The sequence below is a fragment of the Balaenoptera musculus genome, chromosome 16, assembly GCF_009873245.2.
Source record: "Balaenoptera musculus isolate JJ_BM4_2016_0621 chromosome 16, mBalMus1.pri.v3, whole genome shotgun sequence".
Classification (NCBI taxonomy): domain Eukaryota; kingdom Metazoa; phylum Chordata; class Mammalia; order Artiodactyla; family Balaenopteridae; genus Balaenoptera; species Balaenoptera musculus.
The window spans coordinates 71,407,668-71,425,832 of NC_045800.1; the positions used below are offsets into that span (position 1 = coordinate 71,407,668).

Here is an 18,165-nt window from a genome sequence, read left to right on the forward strand (position 1 = left end):
GCAGGGGAAGCCTGAATGTGGACAGGGGCCAGGAACAAAGCCATCAGATCATCGAAATCCACTGAGACCATGAAACCTACTTTGGCAAGGAAAAAATGTTTACTCACTTACAAATTCCCATGATCTTTAGCAAAACAACTGCCTTTCCTTTCATTTCCAGCAAAACATGTGATGTTTAGAGGGGAACAGGCTGTGTCGTCCAGCTCGTCCTTTACACTTCAAAATAATTTTATAGGTCCTGAGTTTTCTTTCATAAAACGTCAAGGTTTCATCCCCTCTTCTGTTTCCCTCCCTCCCTTTGCTTTTTCTCCTTTTGTCTATAATGTCATTATTTCACCCCACAGGAAAACGGAAAGTTCAGGGCAGAGTCAGAAAAGCGTCTTTAAAACATACTGTAAAAAGTAGAAAACTATTCTTTTCCATTAAGGTTCCAGTAAGAGCCCCAGAGCCTTAGGAAAACGGTTCCTTTATTATTCAAAGAGGAAGATGGGTTTAGATGACTACGTACAAGTTGTCTGAGGCCTAAGACTCCAACAGAAACAATAGAGAATCTTCATTTATCAAGAGAATTAAAAAAAAAAAAAAATCAAGTGAATACAAATTTTTTCTGAGCCCAGCAAGTGGGCTGTTACTACTGGATTTTATAGATGGGACAAGTGAGGGGGCCTTATGTCACTTGCCCAGAGCACAGCAAATCAGACGGTTGAGCCTTGATTAAACCGGGGCTATGTGCCTATAAGCCTGGCACTCTTTTTATTCAATACTATACCACGTTACTCCCCAGCCCCTCAGCAGAGGCTATGTCTTAATATTGATGTAGCCAACTTCTCCCCGAGGATCAGGGTTCACGGTGTTCTCCATGTGGACCAAACACCAAGATGACGGTCCATCTCATCTCTGTTCTGTTCGGGTGATTTACCACATCCTTCCTTTAACCCCATCCCACTCCTTGGTCAAGAAGCCCATGCACACACGCACACGTGCACACACCATCTGCCAAGGAACTTAGAAGCATGACTTCTTATGTCTCTCTGCAATTCAAAACTCAAACCAAAATAAACCATACTTTTATTAATTTTTTAACCAACCATATCTTCATCCATTTAGCCTCACCCACCTTTAAAAACTGATTTCATCTCATTTACGTTGGGTCTGCCTCACATCTCTGATAGAAGCCAATACCTTAAAGTTATCCATTTATCTACCATACTGCGGGTGCCTCTGTTTGGATTTAGCTGTCAACACCTCACACATGTGAAATCAATTTGTGTGATATTAATGTAAACATTGTGCATTACAAACTGGTGGACATTTTATTGTTCTAACAGGAAAAACAGACAAAATGTTTGCAGGTGTGTGTTTTCTCTACAGCACAGACAATAACACACTATAAATGACAGTACGTGTTTTACAAAAGGATCATCACATTACAAAAAGAGGTAAAAGTAAGGTGGGGGGCTGTCAGAGAATGTCTTATGCTAGCAGATTCTGACAGGACAGTGGGGGGCGGGAATTAAAGGTAGGGTAAAGATTTTTATGAAAAAAAATTGCCATTCATAATGTCACTTTCCCCTCATTGTTATTATAACCTCGTTTCCTAATTGCATGTGCAAGACAACCAGTTTTCATAATGCTTTAGTGCGGAGTCCATTGCTTTAGTTTTAAAAATAGTCCACTCTCTTGTGCTAAGAAAACAGCACATTGCCTTTCAGAGCATTGTAACTGACAAGATGGAAGAATGCGGGCAGGATGCTGAGGCTGAAGCTTTTCAATCACCTAACATTAATACGATTCAATTTATGCTTATGTCATAGGTTTAGACATTGTGCTGCAGTGTAAGCAAGGAAGGGACTTGAATAAAATACACTGAAGAAAGCAGATGGTATGCTATCAAAACCCTTCAAGCCTAAAATAACCTTTCCCAAGTAAGGAGAATAGTTAATTAAAACCAGGATATATTTACTCTATGCTGAATATCTCAATGTAAATAAAAATCAAAATGACACTACTGTCATGTGGGACTAAATGATGAAATTTCATCTATTCTCTTTTTCTTTCATAGTTTCTAATCAAACTTTTCATTAAACAGCTTCATAAAATTCCATGGAGAATTTATTTACAGGGACTCGTTGCAGATTTAAAAGCCTTACTTTTATTGTTCAATTAAATTTGTTATTCAGTGGACGACATTAAAACAAAGGGAAAGGGGTGGGGTGTCTGAGCAGTTGGGCAAGGTGGTCACACGAGCAAAGTCCATTTTCGGAGATGAACCTGGGGAATGGGAGTAAGCTGGATGGCACACAGAGGAAACGAGGGGACATCCCTGCTTGAGAAAGCAAGCCCAGATCCGTTCCAAAGCCACGGCCTGGGTTTGTCCCAGCCCGGGTCCACCGACTCACATTCATGTCCTACTGGTAGAGAGGGCATCAGGCCATTTATAAATCCCACCCAGAGGGCATGGCCTGCTGAGGGTGATGACTAAGGGCAAACAAATCTAAGAGAGACCAACAGCTGTCCCAGGGCAAAGGCAGCCATTCCTAATGGAGTCTGGACCTGAATTTTAAATGATCTAGGTATTTCTAAAACTTTTCTAATAACCTCTCTCCCTATTTTTACTTTTTAAAAATTTTAATTGGAGTATAGTTGATTTACAACGTGGTGTTAGTTTCAGGCATACAGCAAAGTGAATCAGTTATGCATATACATGTATCCACTTTTTTTTTTTTTTTTAAGATTCTTTTCCCATAGAGGCCATTACAGAGTGTTGAGTAGAGTTCCCTGTGCTATACAGCAGGTTCTTATTAGTTATCTGTTTTACATATAGCAGTGTGTATATGTCAATCCCAATCTCCCAATTTATCCCTCCCCTTCCCGCCGCTTCTCCCTATTTTTAAAAACCAGATCCAGCTCTGCCTTTTCCATGAGGCTTTCCCTGACCCCTCACCATGATATGACCATCTTTTCCAGCCAGGCCATCTCCTGCATGCCCCCAGCTCACTGTGAAATGCCTACTGCACGTGCCTTCTACAGCACTCACCCAATACTTCATCACTGACTTTCCTGTAACATGAGTTAACCTTTCAGGTGCGTTAATCCTGTCTTCCCCAATTAGATTTTAAATCCTCAAAACAAGCAAGGACTGTGTTTTATTTATCTTTGGAACACCCCCCTCCCACCCTCACTCCGTAACGCCATTTAACAAAAGAAAGCAAAAGATATATTAGTTAATAAAATAAACATTATTTAATCATAGGAAAGCAGACACTGTCCTTTCGAGAAGGACCTTGGAGGTATTTTATGGCAATTTATGAATTTCATGTGTCAAAGGCGTAGCTGCTAAATGCTATGCACTCTTTGCCATCAGCTCCACCATTCATCCACCTGGTGATATGGCTAATAAAATTTGATTTTTACAGCCTAGGCATACTGTTACCTAAATTACATTTGACCAATTACTGAAGTCACCAAACGTGTGGTACAGAATATATACTGTGCAGAAAATTCATCTGTGGGCCCCCCGGCACTCGCGGTAATCTGACAGAAGTGTTTCAGTCATCTGGCAGTGTTTAATATTAGGAACATTTGTTTAATGCCAGTCACTAATTAAATTTATGTTCTTCCACCAACTGTTGGTCGGAGAAATCCAACCCCGCGTTTCAACAAACCCTTTAACCCATGTTGATTTCAAATATAACCAGTTGGAGGTTTAAAAGGAATTTCTCTGGAAATTGAGATGTATGACCAGAAGTGCAAGGTGGGGGAGGGATGTTGGTGAACGTGTTCAAATTGGGTCAGAATAAGCTTTTTTTCTGTTCACTCACTAAAATGAAACCCTGTAAGAAGTCCCAACTATTTGAAGTATAAACTTAACTAAAAAAATCTGATATTCTAATTTTTAGACAGCCATCTAGGAGCTCTTTAAAGGTGCCTTTATGTCAAAAGAAAGCTTCCACTTTAAGAGGCTGGAGAAGAAAAACAGCATTAAAATCAGCTATACCAGAAGAAAATTCCGGAAGACATTCAAAAGTCAGATGCTTGTGTTTGTGAGAACATTTAAAACTAATTTAGTAACTCTTAAACAACCATTGTGATCGCTGTTAAACTGGAACTTCTATTACCTCTTCTAGATACAACAGCTTTGAAACTCCATGACTAATAACTCTTAAATTAGCCAAAAAGGTTAAAACATTTTTTCATTATTACACGTGAAACTCTAATTTTGAATACTCTTAAATGAGGGAAAAGCATTTTTTCAGTTCTATTTTGTTTCAGGAATTTAGAGACCTCTTGAGCAGCAAGCAGGACAGAGAAACCCTTTGTCCTGGGAGTAGGGGCTAGAGATGAAAAACTCAAAAGAGAAGTATTGAAAAGGGAAGATTTATAAATGTTGATCTGAAAAGAGAGTGTGTTTTAAAAATGTATTAGATACATTCATCTACTTAAATAAAAAGGTTATTTGAACATTAAGAACGATAAGAAAATCATAACTTGCATAAACACTATTACTCTCTTATAGACCGATAAGCCAGAGTTGTGAAAGGCACCTGGAAAAAGTTTGTAACAACAAAAAAAGTCATGTCTAATAAACTTAGGTCCCCTTCCTCTCTTTTCTCCCTTCGTTCTTGGATCAAGATGAGCCGTCTGGTCACCCTACCCTCATCTGTCCACACACCTACTACTTACAATACCCCCGCAGCAGCTCCAGGGCTGCTGGAGTCGTGAACAATCAGACTGGAGAGGCCACCGTGGACCCCCAAACCACAGTGAGGCCTGTAACGGCTGAGCAGAATAATCTGAACCTGAATAATCCCCAAAATTAGGCATCCTCGGAAAGACATTACCCAACAGAATCAAGGAATGTTCTGCCCCAAGGGACCCCGTCATACTCTCTAGGCCAGGGGTCTCCACTGCGTCTGCACCCAGATACCCACATGGGGGCCAGCGTGGCTCAGTCATCACCCCGCTCACTCTACGGTGGTGATTCCCAGAGAAGGGAGAGGGTGAGAGTTGGGGGTGCCTTTGCCTCTGTAAGTATAGGAACTGCCAGGCGACACGTGTACTACGATGACGCGCCCCCAGGGTATTCTGATGTCCCTGCCCAGCCTATTGAGAACCACTGATATGATCCAATCTCTTCAAGAAGGAGATGAGAAAGTGAAGATGTGAGAGATGTGATTTTATCTTGCCTCCAGTCTTTCAGGGCATCATGAAAGGTCTCCTAAACTTAGGATGTGATCTCTTCTCTTCCTTCCTTTCTATCTACAGAGATCTCATGACCAATCAGCTGAACAGAGATGCAGATACAGATATGTGTGCACATACCCATCTTTGATGGGCACAGTGTATAAAGATATATGTATATGACAAAATTAAGGGGCATGGGGATCTATTATCTATCTATATCTATCTATCTGTCTATATCTATTTACCTTATGATACTGAAGTAGTTAAACTGGTGTGTTTTTTTTTAAACTGGCGAATTTTTATAGCTCCTCATACTACTGAAAAGGAAGTGATCAGTTAAATGAAAAAAATCAGTATCTGAATAGCCGAACCCTTTTAAGAAGCAACTAGCATAAAAGCTTCCTGTCCTATGAAGTCCAATTTCAAGGTTGACCAAGCAACTCCAGACTCTGTCTTGAACAACAAATTCTAAAGAATAATCCTGGGCCCTGGTACACACAGGCTGCCAAGGTGGCAATGACGTCTTATGCCGCAATCACTGGGGGGAGGGGAGGGGTGGGTGGCACACAGGGCTTGTCAAAGTAAGCCCCGTTCCCCATCGCTGCTCTTCACAAGAACTGAAAACAGCCAAACACACACGCACAAGTTTCATGTAGGAAAAAAAAAAAAAAAAAGACTCACCAAACTCATCGCATATGCTCTCATTTTCTATGAGAGTTGGGTGGTCAAAGGTGTCCCGACAGTACAGGATCTGAGGGTTCTTGCTGACCACTGCGATGCCCCCCAGGGCCAACGCAAACTGGTCCGTGAGAATGGAAGACGGCTTATCCTGGATGCGTTTCAGCATCGAGCGGTAGCGGCAGTACTGAGGGTAGCTGAGAACTATCACGTTCGTTTCTTCCTCGTCCTCCCCTAGACAAACGAGAAAACACTTCCATTACCCTTTTCCCTCCAACAGAGAACTGTCGTGGCCCTGGCATCATTTCAATGAGCACCTCTGGTTTTGTACTAAAAACAGAGTCTTCAAAAAGACTCTTGCATCAGTTTATCTTCAGCACAGTTCGGCTACTGCCAGCATCCTCTCAGCACCATCACCCCTCCAGCTCCATGAAAAAGCCTCAGGCAGAGAAAAGGAAAAGAGTGGGATGGATAACCCCACAGACACATTAAGCAATGTTTAGGTCACTGGCAAGCAGCAGAACCAGAAAACTGTCTTGAAAGAATCTGATGTATATATATATTTTAAGCATTAAAGGCATCACCATAGGAAAAAAATCAGAATTTTGTTGAGCTTCTTTATACTTCTTTCCACAGTTTGGTATTGCTTTTATTTTGGATTATGTCATCTTTCAGCGCTTAAAGCCCCTGTAAAGGTCATCTGGCCCCAGAGCGATGTCTGTGGGTCTGAAGAGCATCGTCATCTGCTCTGGTGGTTGTTAGTTGTGCTCAATGAATATTTCTCATTCTCTCTATGGTCCTGTGGAAAGGCCGTACTTCCCTGCCCATTGAGGACAAACGGCTGTGTGACTCGTTCTGGCCAATGAAATATGGCAGTAGTGGGCGGCTACTTTAAGAGCCAGTGTACCATGGACCACACTCTCTCCCTCCCTTTGTTCTGGACATCTGTAATGTTTCAGACAGTGGCTACTCTGCCAGTCTTGGTCTTGAGTGAGGATAACACAGAGCAAAGCCCCTGGTTGGTCCTAAATGGATGTATAAACGTAAGCACTTGTTGTTTCAAGTGAGACTGTGATTTGGAGGTTGTTTTTGCAGCGTGATCTATCTCAATGTGACTGATACATCCACCTTCCCCGCCCTCCCCCCAACCCATACCCCCTATCTTCTAACGTTTCTCAAATCCATCTGGTAACTTAGCACAACGCAGAGGACCACACTGAGAGGACTCCCCAGGCATCTCTGTGAGAGCTCCATCAGAACCAACTTAACTCAGGAGAACGTTTCAGCAACTTTAATGAAACTCCCTCTTACAATGATCTTAATGCTTATTTACACCTCACCATATTAAGCGCTCATTTACAAAACCCAGATTCTGCGTGGATGAATCCTTCCTTCATCTTAAGCTTGAGAAATGGCACCCCCTCCCTTTGTTATCCTGCCACCTGCAAAATATCAAGCTGAATTTAGGCTCCATGACCCAGTTTGCCATCACTCTCTATAACCACATCATCAGGGCGTTTGTAAGCAATTCCCAGATATGTCAGTTGCTTATCCAAAGGGAAAACACTCAATATTTCAAGCCTTTACCATGCTGCAGGGAACTGCACAAAACAGTTGTTAAGGATACCAACACTGTCGTGGCCATCTGGTAACCAGTGGGAGACGAATGAGTAAGGACGGAACATAATGATGGGACATAACCAGTACCAAAGGAAGGTGTGCATGTGACCTTTTCAGATAGGAGGCCATTACCCAGATGTATTTCTAATTATGTTCACTTAGTTCCTCAGGCTGGAGGCTTCTTTGAGAATGGAGACGTTTAGCTGCTTTCCAGATGACATCTTTTAACGGTTTACGTTGCTTAGACTCCTGCCTGGCTTGTGGGTAGCCACTTCATCAGCTGGCACACTTAATTAAAAGGAAATATGTCTACACTGAAAGCAAGTCCCCAGTGAAAAGTAGTTCTGAGATGCTGATCTATGTCCCAAGACATGCCAATTTGAGATTTTTACAGTAGATCAAGACACTAGTTCACACTTTGGGTTCAAATCTGTGCTTTCTAGAGAGTTAAAGCAAAAAAATGTTTTAGTGGAAATATCTACCTAACATCATCAGAACTCCAGAGTGTCTAAGTACTATTGGAAGAAGCAGCCCATAATGTGTCAATTGCATCATTACACTCTATTTGTCCAGGATGACCAAGATTTCTCCAAGATCGTCCAAGATGAGAGACAGGGGTATAAACATGAACCCTCAGGACTTATTTCAGCATGCTCAGCCCCTCATGCCATCTCCTGTACATAGTAAATACTGTTCAAATATCCGTTGATTCCAAATCTCTTGGCTTTCTGTAATGGGTGGGGGGTGGCAGGAAGCTGTACTAGTTTCTCCAAGAATTCTTGAATGCAATGGAGAAAGTCATGCTTCTCAGGCTGAATAAAGGTGAAAAAATGAATGCTTCAGAGTTAGTTTTATAGCAGAAGATGTCACCTGGACTCATGGGACCACCTCACTTCCTTCCTATCCCTTCATTCTCCTTCTGTTTTTCTCTGACCATTTTTCGTGATGATGCCATCTCTAGTTTCTTCTTAATTTTCTATTCTGGATGAAATCAGCCCCCTGGCTACGTTCTGTGCTTAGAAATAACTTTTTTTTTTTTTTTTTTTTACTCCACCTCATCCTTCAACCATTTATCCCTCTTTCATCATGCAGTTTCTAAAACACTAACCAAAACATGTGGTCCTTCTCTTTCTGATGGAAAAAAAATGGCAAATTCCCTCTGACCCCAAGTCATGGAAACACATGCTATGATGTCCATTCATTCTGGAGATAGTATCTCTAAGAATGTTCCCAGGACCGCCTGCATCAGAATCACATAGCGGGGTGTAAAGAGGCAGACTCTGGGGCCCCAATGAGAACCTCTGACTCAGAATCCCTAAGGTTGGGGCCCAGAAATTTATATTTTTAACAAGCTCCCAGGTAGTTCATGCACATTAAACTTTGAAAACACTACCTGAGTTTTACTTACAGTTATTTATTCAGTTGGGCTTTGATCTCTCTCCTCTCTCTCTCTCTATATATACATTTTTTTTCTTTTTTTCCTGTTTTTAGGTATATGCTTCTATCCAAAACCCCAATGTACCTGAAACAGAATACAGGACCAAATTCCCTTCTCCTTGCCACTTTCCCAGGACTGTTACAGGTATCACAGAAGACAGCAAATGTAAAAAAGCTCTCTTAACCAAAAATATGAGGAACTGAGGAACTGTTTTCTTGTTTAGGAAGCAGAGCAAAAACACTAGTGCAATTTCTGGTGCTAATAAAAAAACATTAAAATTTACAAAGGCCTTTCACATAGCATATCTTTTGTTTGTTTGTTTCTCACAACCACCCTATTAGCATGACAACCTGTTTATTAATATTCCCTGACTTAGAGATGGTAAAGTTGAGGTTCAGACACCCAAGTGACTAGTCCAGGATCTCAAAGAACTAGAAAGTGATGGAGGTGAGACTATAACCCAATCTTTTAACTCCAAGTTTGATGAGCTTTTCATTATGACAAAATGTCACTAATAATAATAATAATAATAACAACATTCCTTAGGGTAATATCTTGATTTCTTTTCCCATATGGGTGTGGCTGAAATAAAATATTTTTCCTTTGACATATGATTATTATTGTTGTTGTTATTGCTGTGGAAGAGATTTAACTAATTTACAATATTAGGGATGAGGATGGTGGTCTTGATCAAGTAAAATAGGAGACATCTGTTTCATCAAGAACTGTTGAATTCAGCCAGTTATAAGCCAGAATTCTTCTACTCTGGTTAAGTTGATGTGTCCTTATTTTGGAACACTGAAATTCCCATTGTAACGATTTAACATTATTGACACACCTTTCATGTTTATCAACTTTCTACTTTCTATCCACATGATAGGAAATAAAGTCAACTCTAGGCTGTGCAAGCCTAGAACTCCTGCCCCTCACTGAGAGGTTAGAGGCATAGCTGGGACCTGGTCTAATGTGGCAGTGCTTATTGATTCCAAAAAAAAAAAAATAATTATAACTTTGTTGCTTATTAGCAGAACCATCCATTTGGACCAGAATTTTGGCACTGTTTGGACAGAGGCAAATTTCCAACCTTTCAACTAGATATTCCCAGAGGAGCTGCCTTTAATATTTACAAAAGCAGAGAAAGTCCATGAGACCCTCAGGACTCCTGTGAAGAGGTTAACAAGCATTCTAGGTGAGAGTCAGGAGAAAATCCAGAGTAAAGGTGAGATCTGGAAGAACCAACAATTCATCTAGGTCAAAGTTTCCCTGAGTGAAGATACCCTGGATCTCTTCTTTGGAGTTTAGGCAGAAGTTTCTTGAACCGAAGAAACTTTTTTTTTTTTTTTTTTTTCAAGACAAAGTGTGGTCACCTTAATATGAAAGGTATGTACAAGAGAGTACAAAACTGAGTTTGGAAGAGCTTTCCAGGTCTAAAATTCTATGATCCTATAACTTCCTCCTAAGCCTTTGCATTAACTTCTTCCTGATACAGCTACAAAAATATTAAATTGTTCAACAGCTGTCATATTTTATTTTGCCCTAGTACATTAAGAAACAAATAAAGCCAAACAACCTTTCAAGAATTCTTAAATTCCTCAGCTACTTCTTTCCTCCTATGCATTTCATACACACACAAACAAATACTCCTATGCAAAGTTACGCATGAAACAAGGGCTGACAGTAAACACTGTGTAGGACATCTCCCCCTGCCCAATTCATAATAGGTCTAGCAGATAAATCTAAGAATGAATAAAGAGTGGATAAATTGCACATTTGTTTAGCAAGAGACAAACAACGTGTTCCTGGAACAAAGATTTTCTTTCAGCCACACCCACATAGGAAAAGAAATCAAAGTATTACCCTAAGGAATCTTTCTCCAACACACTCTAGTTGGTTGGGTTATATACACATTACTTGATTTCTGTCAACAGAAAATGACCAGCAATAAATTACTGGTACCAAAGACTGAAATTTCAAACCATAATTATGATATTCTATTAAAACGTCATCCTGTTCCTCAAGTCCCCCTCCACCAAAAAAAAAGTGTGCCTATTTTAAAATGAAATATTCAAAGGGAATAAGAGTCCCCAAATTACTAAACCTTATTTCAACTTCAGTGAAAAGAACTTTGCCTATTAAAAGTTAATACCTAAAGTACACTGCTTGTAATGCTCAACCAAAATTACTCTAATCCTGCACTTATATCATAATTACACGTTTTGTTAACCTCTCTCAATGTCAATTTTTCACTTATTTATATGTTTTCAAAGTCCAAAACAGAATTCCACTGAGAAACTGTAATTATAACGTGAGACTCCACCCAAGCTTTTCAAACAGTAACTGTATACCATCGCTTTAATCCTCAGCGTTGGGCTGGGAGCGGGGAGAAGGTGGGGGGAGATGGTAAGAGCAGGCATTCATTCTGAATAGCACGTTGCTCAAGTCGTCTTTGTAAAAAGAGAGATGCATGAAATAGCAAACACAATGAATTAATGGAGCATTGACTTTCAAATATCCATAATGCTATTTTTTTAAAATAGATAATGGTGGCCAAATGCACAGAAGGCTGAAAACATAAATTCCGGAGGAGAAATTTGCTTTTATCTCTTACACAACAATTTAGAAATGTAACTTTCTTTTTCATTCTGTGGGGAGGAGGGAAGGCTTGTTTTGGAAACATCACACTATTATGCTTACTGAAAACCACTATAATCTATTTCTAACATCACAGTAAGCTTTAAAAAAAAAAAAAAAAACACTTAAAAAAACCCTCGCACCAGGATTTTATAGAGCCTGGTGGAAAAAGTATGCATGTTCCTTCCTGCACCTAATTACCTCAACTGAAAAATCTGCCAAGTATTTTGCCCTTTAGTTCTCTTAATCGTATTAGGGCAAATGCATTTGGATGCCAATAGAAACAAACATTTAAAGATTTTCACTTAAAAGATTCCAAATATGTATGAAGGTTATGTTTGAGACACAATGTCCCTAGTCCTTCAAAGATGATATACAGTGTTCTTTTTTTTTTCCCCAAGCAAATATGAATTTGCTCATGTTATAAAACTTGATGTCTAGTTTTGAGACAATTTAAGTAAAATAATGTCAATATGAGAGGCTCTTACAATGATTTATGCTTCTTTCTGTTACTTTATTACATTAGACATTCCTTTCTCAAAGCTTTATACTTTTCACTGTGCTCCTAGCAACGACCCAAGGCAAAGCATCAACTTTATATACCTGGCACCATTCCAATTCTTACTGCTATTGACAATTATATTGAAGTTTCCACTTAATTGCTACTCTGTTGTGACACTGAATATTTGTCATAATTAGGCATTTCCTATTTTCCATCCATTCATTTTTGATTATTACTGAAAATGAAATTTTTTTATTCCAGAAAACCTAAGCATGAAAATTCTACAGATAAGAGTAGCTACAGCTGTTACTATCATTACCAACATTGTAACATGCAGCAAAAAAAAAAAAAAAAAAAAAAAAAAAAAAAAAGAATATAATTTCTCGGAAGGTAATTTTCCTTTCAGTCTAAGTGCTCTTATTCATCTTACAGTTACTCAATGATTTCCTGTTCTAATTACAGGACATTATACAGAAAGACGTTTGTAAAAGGAAAATGCAGCAGTGCATATGACTTAAATGGCCTGAATTGGTTGAAAGTGTTTAAAATTCACAGTTGTACATTAACTTTATCAATTCCTGATTACAATTCTGTGTAAACGTGTAATGTGTCCCTACATCTCTCATAAGGCAGTCAACCTAGTACCCAAAGTTAGTACACATCAAAGGGGAAAATACAGTTGCAGTTAAACTGACGTTGAAGAGTTGGGGTCGAGGAAGATCAGTTTTTTGGTTTTTTTTCTCACCAAAGCTGTTAAATTGGAGGCACGCCAAGATAAGGAGTGGAAAATATTAATAATAAAAATAAATTAAATGCCTGAATAAAAGGGAGAGAGAACAAGATTCCATCCAGAATAGAAATGAAAAGGCCACAAACTATTTCATAAAAACATACTGTGACGTAAATTGCACATCAGTATTGCACTGCTGTGGTTATTTTGAGAAATGGTTTGTACTGTAAGTCAGCTGGTGCTGCCCCACCCTTAATGATTTTGTAAGTCTCTACACAGTAAGCAAGTGGGGCAGCCCTGAGATTGCTAAGACAGAAAACAGACCTAGCCAAACAGAACTGACAATAAAAAGATAATGTACTTTTAACATAACAGAACAAGAAGATTGGTTTTATTAACTAAAAAAAACCCTACTTTAAATGGTCCCCAGCTTGCCATTTGTTTTGATAAATGGAAAGACAGATCTTCCCAGGACAGGCAACAAAAACACCACTGGAGAACTTATAAAAAGAGAATATGGGAAAATATGTCAGTGCATGGTTACAAACAGAACAAAGAATATTTCAAATGTAAAACCCAGGGTTTTAACCAGCTGTTTCCAAAAGCAAGCCACTTCAAATGGATGGATACACAAATATAAAAATACGTGTTAATATGTTAATATCAGCTTTTGCCCTACTACTGCTTCAACACTCAAAAAAAGAAAACAGAAAGCTAAACTAAAACCAAGCACTGCCATCACACTTCAAGGAACAAATGAACCTACTAGGAGGCAAAGCCAGCTCCACCACCAAGGGTCCCCCAGATGGTCACTGAATTCTAAGCTGCATTCAAGAGCCATATTAGATTTGTTCTAGAGAATTTTGTGTCTGATTCCCACATGGCTCAATTCAGCCAAATTTAAATGTCATACAAGACAGGGATTATGCAACAGGTGTATCTACTGGTGAGACCACATGGCTAGAATGACACATAGGTAAGAGTGGTGACCACATTTAGGGTGTGATTCTAAGGGGTCTGATTTACCATAACCTGCCTCCCTTCCACAGGATTAACTGTTAAGCTACAGTCAACCATTCACTTTTAGTATCGGTGAGTTTCAGTGTCTGAAGAAGAAAATATAAAGAACCCTTGAGACCCCCTAGGAGCCAGATCTTAGTCAAAATTTCTCCTACTCTAAAATTATGTCAAAGAGATTAATTTATCCATTTATTTATTTACTAGTGACCCAGGTAAGGCTATTATATTGGATTTGAACTTAGTTCAACTCAACCCTCTCTTGTTTTACAGGAAGCTACTGCTAAGATCCAGTTAGCCCCTCTGGTACCATGACAAAGTTGCTATAAGAGAAGGAAACTTGACCATCATTAGCACAACTGGTCTTAAAAATCATATTAACTTCTGCCATCTTTCCCCTTAAAATATCTACACAGCTTTTTATTCTTATTTTGTAGCTTATGTCTGCCATCATTGCGAGAGTCACAATTCCATTTCTGCAGCAGCCATGTAAGCCTTTGACATTTGAGAGACCCTCCTGAACCCCCAAACTCATGAATAAACCTAATTAAGGTGTGATACTGGACAGATCAATAGCTAAATGATTAACTTCCACACATTAGTCTCTCAGCATGTAAGATCTGAATTTGTGCCTTAACAAAATGACATCACTATTTGTCATGACTTTCATGGACATGATTATTTCACTAGTCAGCACTGATCAAGCTAAATCTCATCATTTCCAACATGGTTTGTATCAGGGGGAAAAATCTGTGTGTGTGGAGAACTAAACACCAAATGATGCAAGACTGATTAATATTGATTACCTAGTGCTCAGCGTTTTGAAGGCATTCTATATATATATATATACATACGCCTACATATATGTGTGTGTGTATATATACACTACATAACAGAATATATATCTGGAAATAATATTATGTCATGGTATGGCTACTTTCATTAAAACTGTGTGGTCATTAAAAATACTAAAATCAAATAACATTTCAGGTCATGCAAAGATGCTTCTGTTATATTCAGTGAAAATAATAAAGGTAAGAAATAATATATTCAGCCCCTTGTCTTTTGTTTAATAGCATTACTGAGATATAATTCACATACTAGATAATTCATCCATTTAAAATGCACAAGCTTTTAGTATACTCACAGAGTTATGCATCTATCACTACAGTCAAATTTAGAACATTTTCATTATCCCAAAAGAAACCCTAAACCCCCTCACTCCCACATCTCTTTGCCCCTCATCAGTCCTAGGCAACCACTAATCTACTTTCTGTCTCTATAGATTTGCCTATTCTGGACATTTAATATAAATGGAATCATACAATATGCGGTTCTTTTTGACTGGCTCCTCTCACTTAGCATAATGTTTTCAAGGTTCATACATATTGTAGAGTGTATCAGTATTTCATTTCCTTTTACTGCTAAATAATATTCCATTGTATGGACATACCACATTTTATTTATCCATTCTATCAAGAGATGAGACGTTTGGGTTGTTTCCACTTTTTGGCTATTATGGATAATGCTGCTATCAACATTTGAGTAAAAGTTTTTGGGTGGATATATGTTTTCATTTCTCTTGTGCATATACCTAGGAATGGAATTGATGGATCATATGGTAATTCTGTGTTTGCCCTTTTGAGGAACTGTCAGACTGTTTTCCAACGTGGCTGCACCATTTTACATTCTCTCCAATAGTGTATGAGGTTTCTGATACCTGCACATCCTAGCTAACACTTGTTATTATTTGTCTTTTTGATAGCCATCCTAGAAGGTGTGAAGTGGTATCCCATGTTGTCTTGTTTAATGCTTAAAAATCACTAATAGCGGGGTTCAGCTAGGTTATGAGAGTATCTGGGATTCTTATTTTCTCCTTTGTTTGCCTGCATTTTAACTGTGCAATATTTTTTTAAAGATGTGGACATCTGGCAAATTTATATGGAATTTCAAGAGATCTCAAGTAGTTAATCTTAAGAAAGAACAAAGCTGGAGGACTTACACTTTCCTATTTCAAAACTTACTACAAAGCTACAGTAATCAAAGCAGTGTGGTAATGGCATAAGGGTCAAATGTGATTGACAGAATAGGGAGTCCAGAAATAAACTTTCAAATGTGTCAACAAGGGTGCCAAGATCATTCAATGGGGAAAGGACAGTCTTTTCAACAAATGGTGTCGGGAAAACTAAATATTGATAGGAAAAGAATGCATTGGAACCCTTACCTCATACCACATACAAAAATTAACTTAAAATTGATCAAAGACTCAAATTTAAGAGCTAAAACTACAAAACACAGGAGGAATCTTCATGACCTAGGATTTCACAATGGTTTCTTAAGCATGACACCAAAAGTGCAAGCAACAACAAGAACAAAAAAATAGATAAATTGGACTTCATCAAGATTTAAAACTTTTGTGCACCAAAGGACACTATCAAGAAAGTGAAAAGACAATGCTCAGAAGGGGAGAAAATGTTTGCAAATCATATATCAAATAAAGGATTAATATCCAGAATATACAAATAGCTCCTACAACAAAAAGACAAACAACCTAACTTAAAAGGACTTGAATTGATGTTTCTCCAAAGAAGTTATACAAATGACACATGAAAAACATGCTCAATATCATTAGTCACTAGGGAAATGCAAATCAAAACCATAATGAGATACTACTTCACACCTACTGGGATGGCTATTACTTTAAAAATAAATAAAACAAAAACAATAAACTCCAAGTGTTGGTGAGGATGTGGAGAAATTGGAACCCTCATATATTGCTGGTGAGAATGTAAAATGGTTGTAGCTGCAGTGGAAAATAGTCTGGAAGTTGCTTAAAAAGTTACATATTGAATTACCATATGACCTAGTAATTCCACTCCTAGGTATATACCCCAAAGAATTGAAAACAAGAACTCAAACAGATACCTGTACATCAGTGTAACAGCAGCATTATTCACAAGAGCCAAAAAGTAGAAACAACTCAAGTGTCCAGTAACAGATGAACAAATAAACAATGTGGTTATGCATACAATGGAATATTATTCAGCCATAAAAAGGAATGAAGTTCTGATACATGCTACAATATGGATGAACTTTGAAAACATTATGCTAGTGAAATAAGCCAGACAAAGGACAAATAATGTATGATTCTATTTATATGAAGTATCTAGAATAGGCAAATTCTTACAGAGAGTAGAACAGAGGTTGCCAGGGGCTGGGGCTGAGGATAGAGGCAGGGAATAAGGAGTTATTGCTTAATGGGTAAAGAGTTTCTGTTTAGGATGATGAAAAAGCTGGAAATAGATACTGGTAATGGTTACACAAGACTGGGAATGTACTTAATGCCACTGAATTGTATGTTTTAAAATGGCTACAACAGTAAATGTTATGTACATGTGTTTTACACAATTTAAAAAAAGAGGGGGCTATCTGGCAAGGGTTATATTTTCTATGTGGATGCCTTCTTAATTGCTTCTTGAAAGAAAAAGAGGTGTCTCTTCAACCAGTCACTAAAATATAAACTCCTGGAGGGCACAGAATCAGTGTCCTAGTTTCTTGTTATCCCTCCTAGACCTTTGAAGGACCATTGACAAATGCAATTGCCTACAGAGAGTATCGCAGTCAACATCTGAACCTTCTGTCAAACAGTAAGAGCAGTCATGTCACTAGTTCACTCTAGGCTCTGGACCAGCAGCTCTTCCCAAAAGGCTCAAAGGATGTGGAGAAAGTTATCCACCAAACAGTGCTTTAGTCATTGGCTGGCATTAGATGATGGGGACTGAGGTTGGGCAGTCATCTCATTTTTGTGACTTTTTAAAAAATAATTGCACCGCTTGAGGAGTGTGTGGACCACCCTCAAAGAGCTGAGCCATCTCCAAACAACAGCATTGACTTCTGAGAGCTCACATCCTCATGTGACAGGAGTTGCTTGGATGCATTGTTTTCTTGCATATTATCACAGGCCTTCTGGAGTGGCTTAACAAGGAGGGCAAAGGCTTCTTTCTTCTACCAGTGGCTCATCATGAATCAGGGGACTTCAAACTGGTGAACCCCTGGACCGAACCTGCATAGGCATGGGACAGATGCTCAACATCTGTGTCACTCACTACTCCACTCATCTGCCTGAGAGTGAGCCTGCACTCAATACAGCCAATCTCCTTTACCCATCTACTACCCCTTAGTCGTCTTAAGATCACTAAAGAGACAAATCAAAATACTGGTTTTGGAGAAGCCTCCTTTATTGATATATTAAGGCACCATAAACCATGGGCTTTGATCTTTCTCTTTTTTTATATATTTCCGTTAAAGGAGACGCTTGGCAGTAGTAACAGAGTACTTTGGCCTGCATTAAGATGCTCTGAATTC

The 18,165-nt window shown here is 38.8% G+C and overlaps 1 protein-coding gene across 2 annotated transcripts in view; it reads right to left on the minus strand.

The window, feature by feature from the left end:
- Window positions 1–18,165, minus strand: part of ARID5B (AT-rich interaction domain 5B) — a 186,309-nt gene that overhangs the window by 89,914 nt on the left and 78,230 nt on the right. For both annotated transcript variants that reach the window (XM_036827901.1, XM_036827902.1), the window contains one exon: window positions 5,866–6,096. In XM_036827901.1, the coding sequence (XP_036683796.1) occupies window positions 5,866–6,096 (231 nt within the window). The remainder of the gene's footprint in view (window positions 1–5,865; window positions 6,097–18,165) is intronic.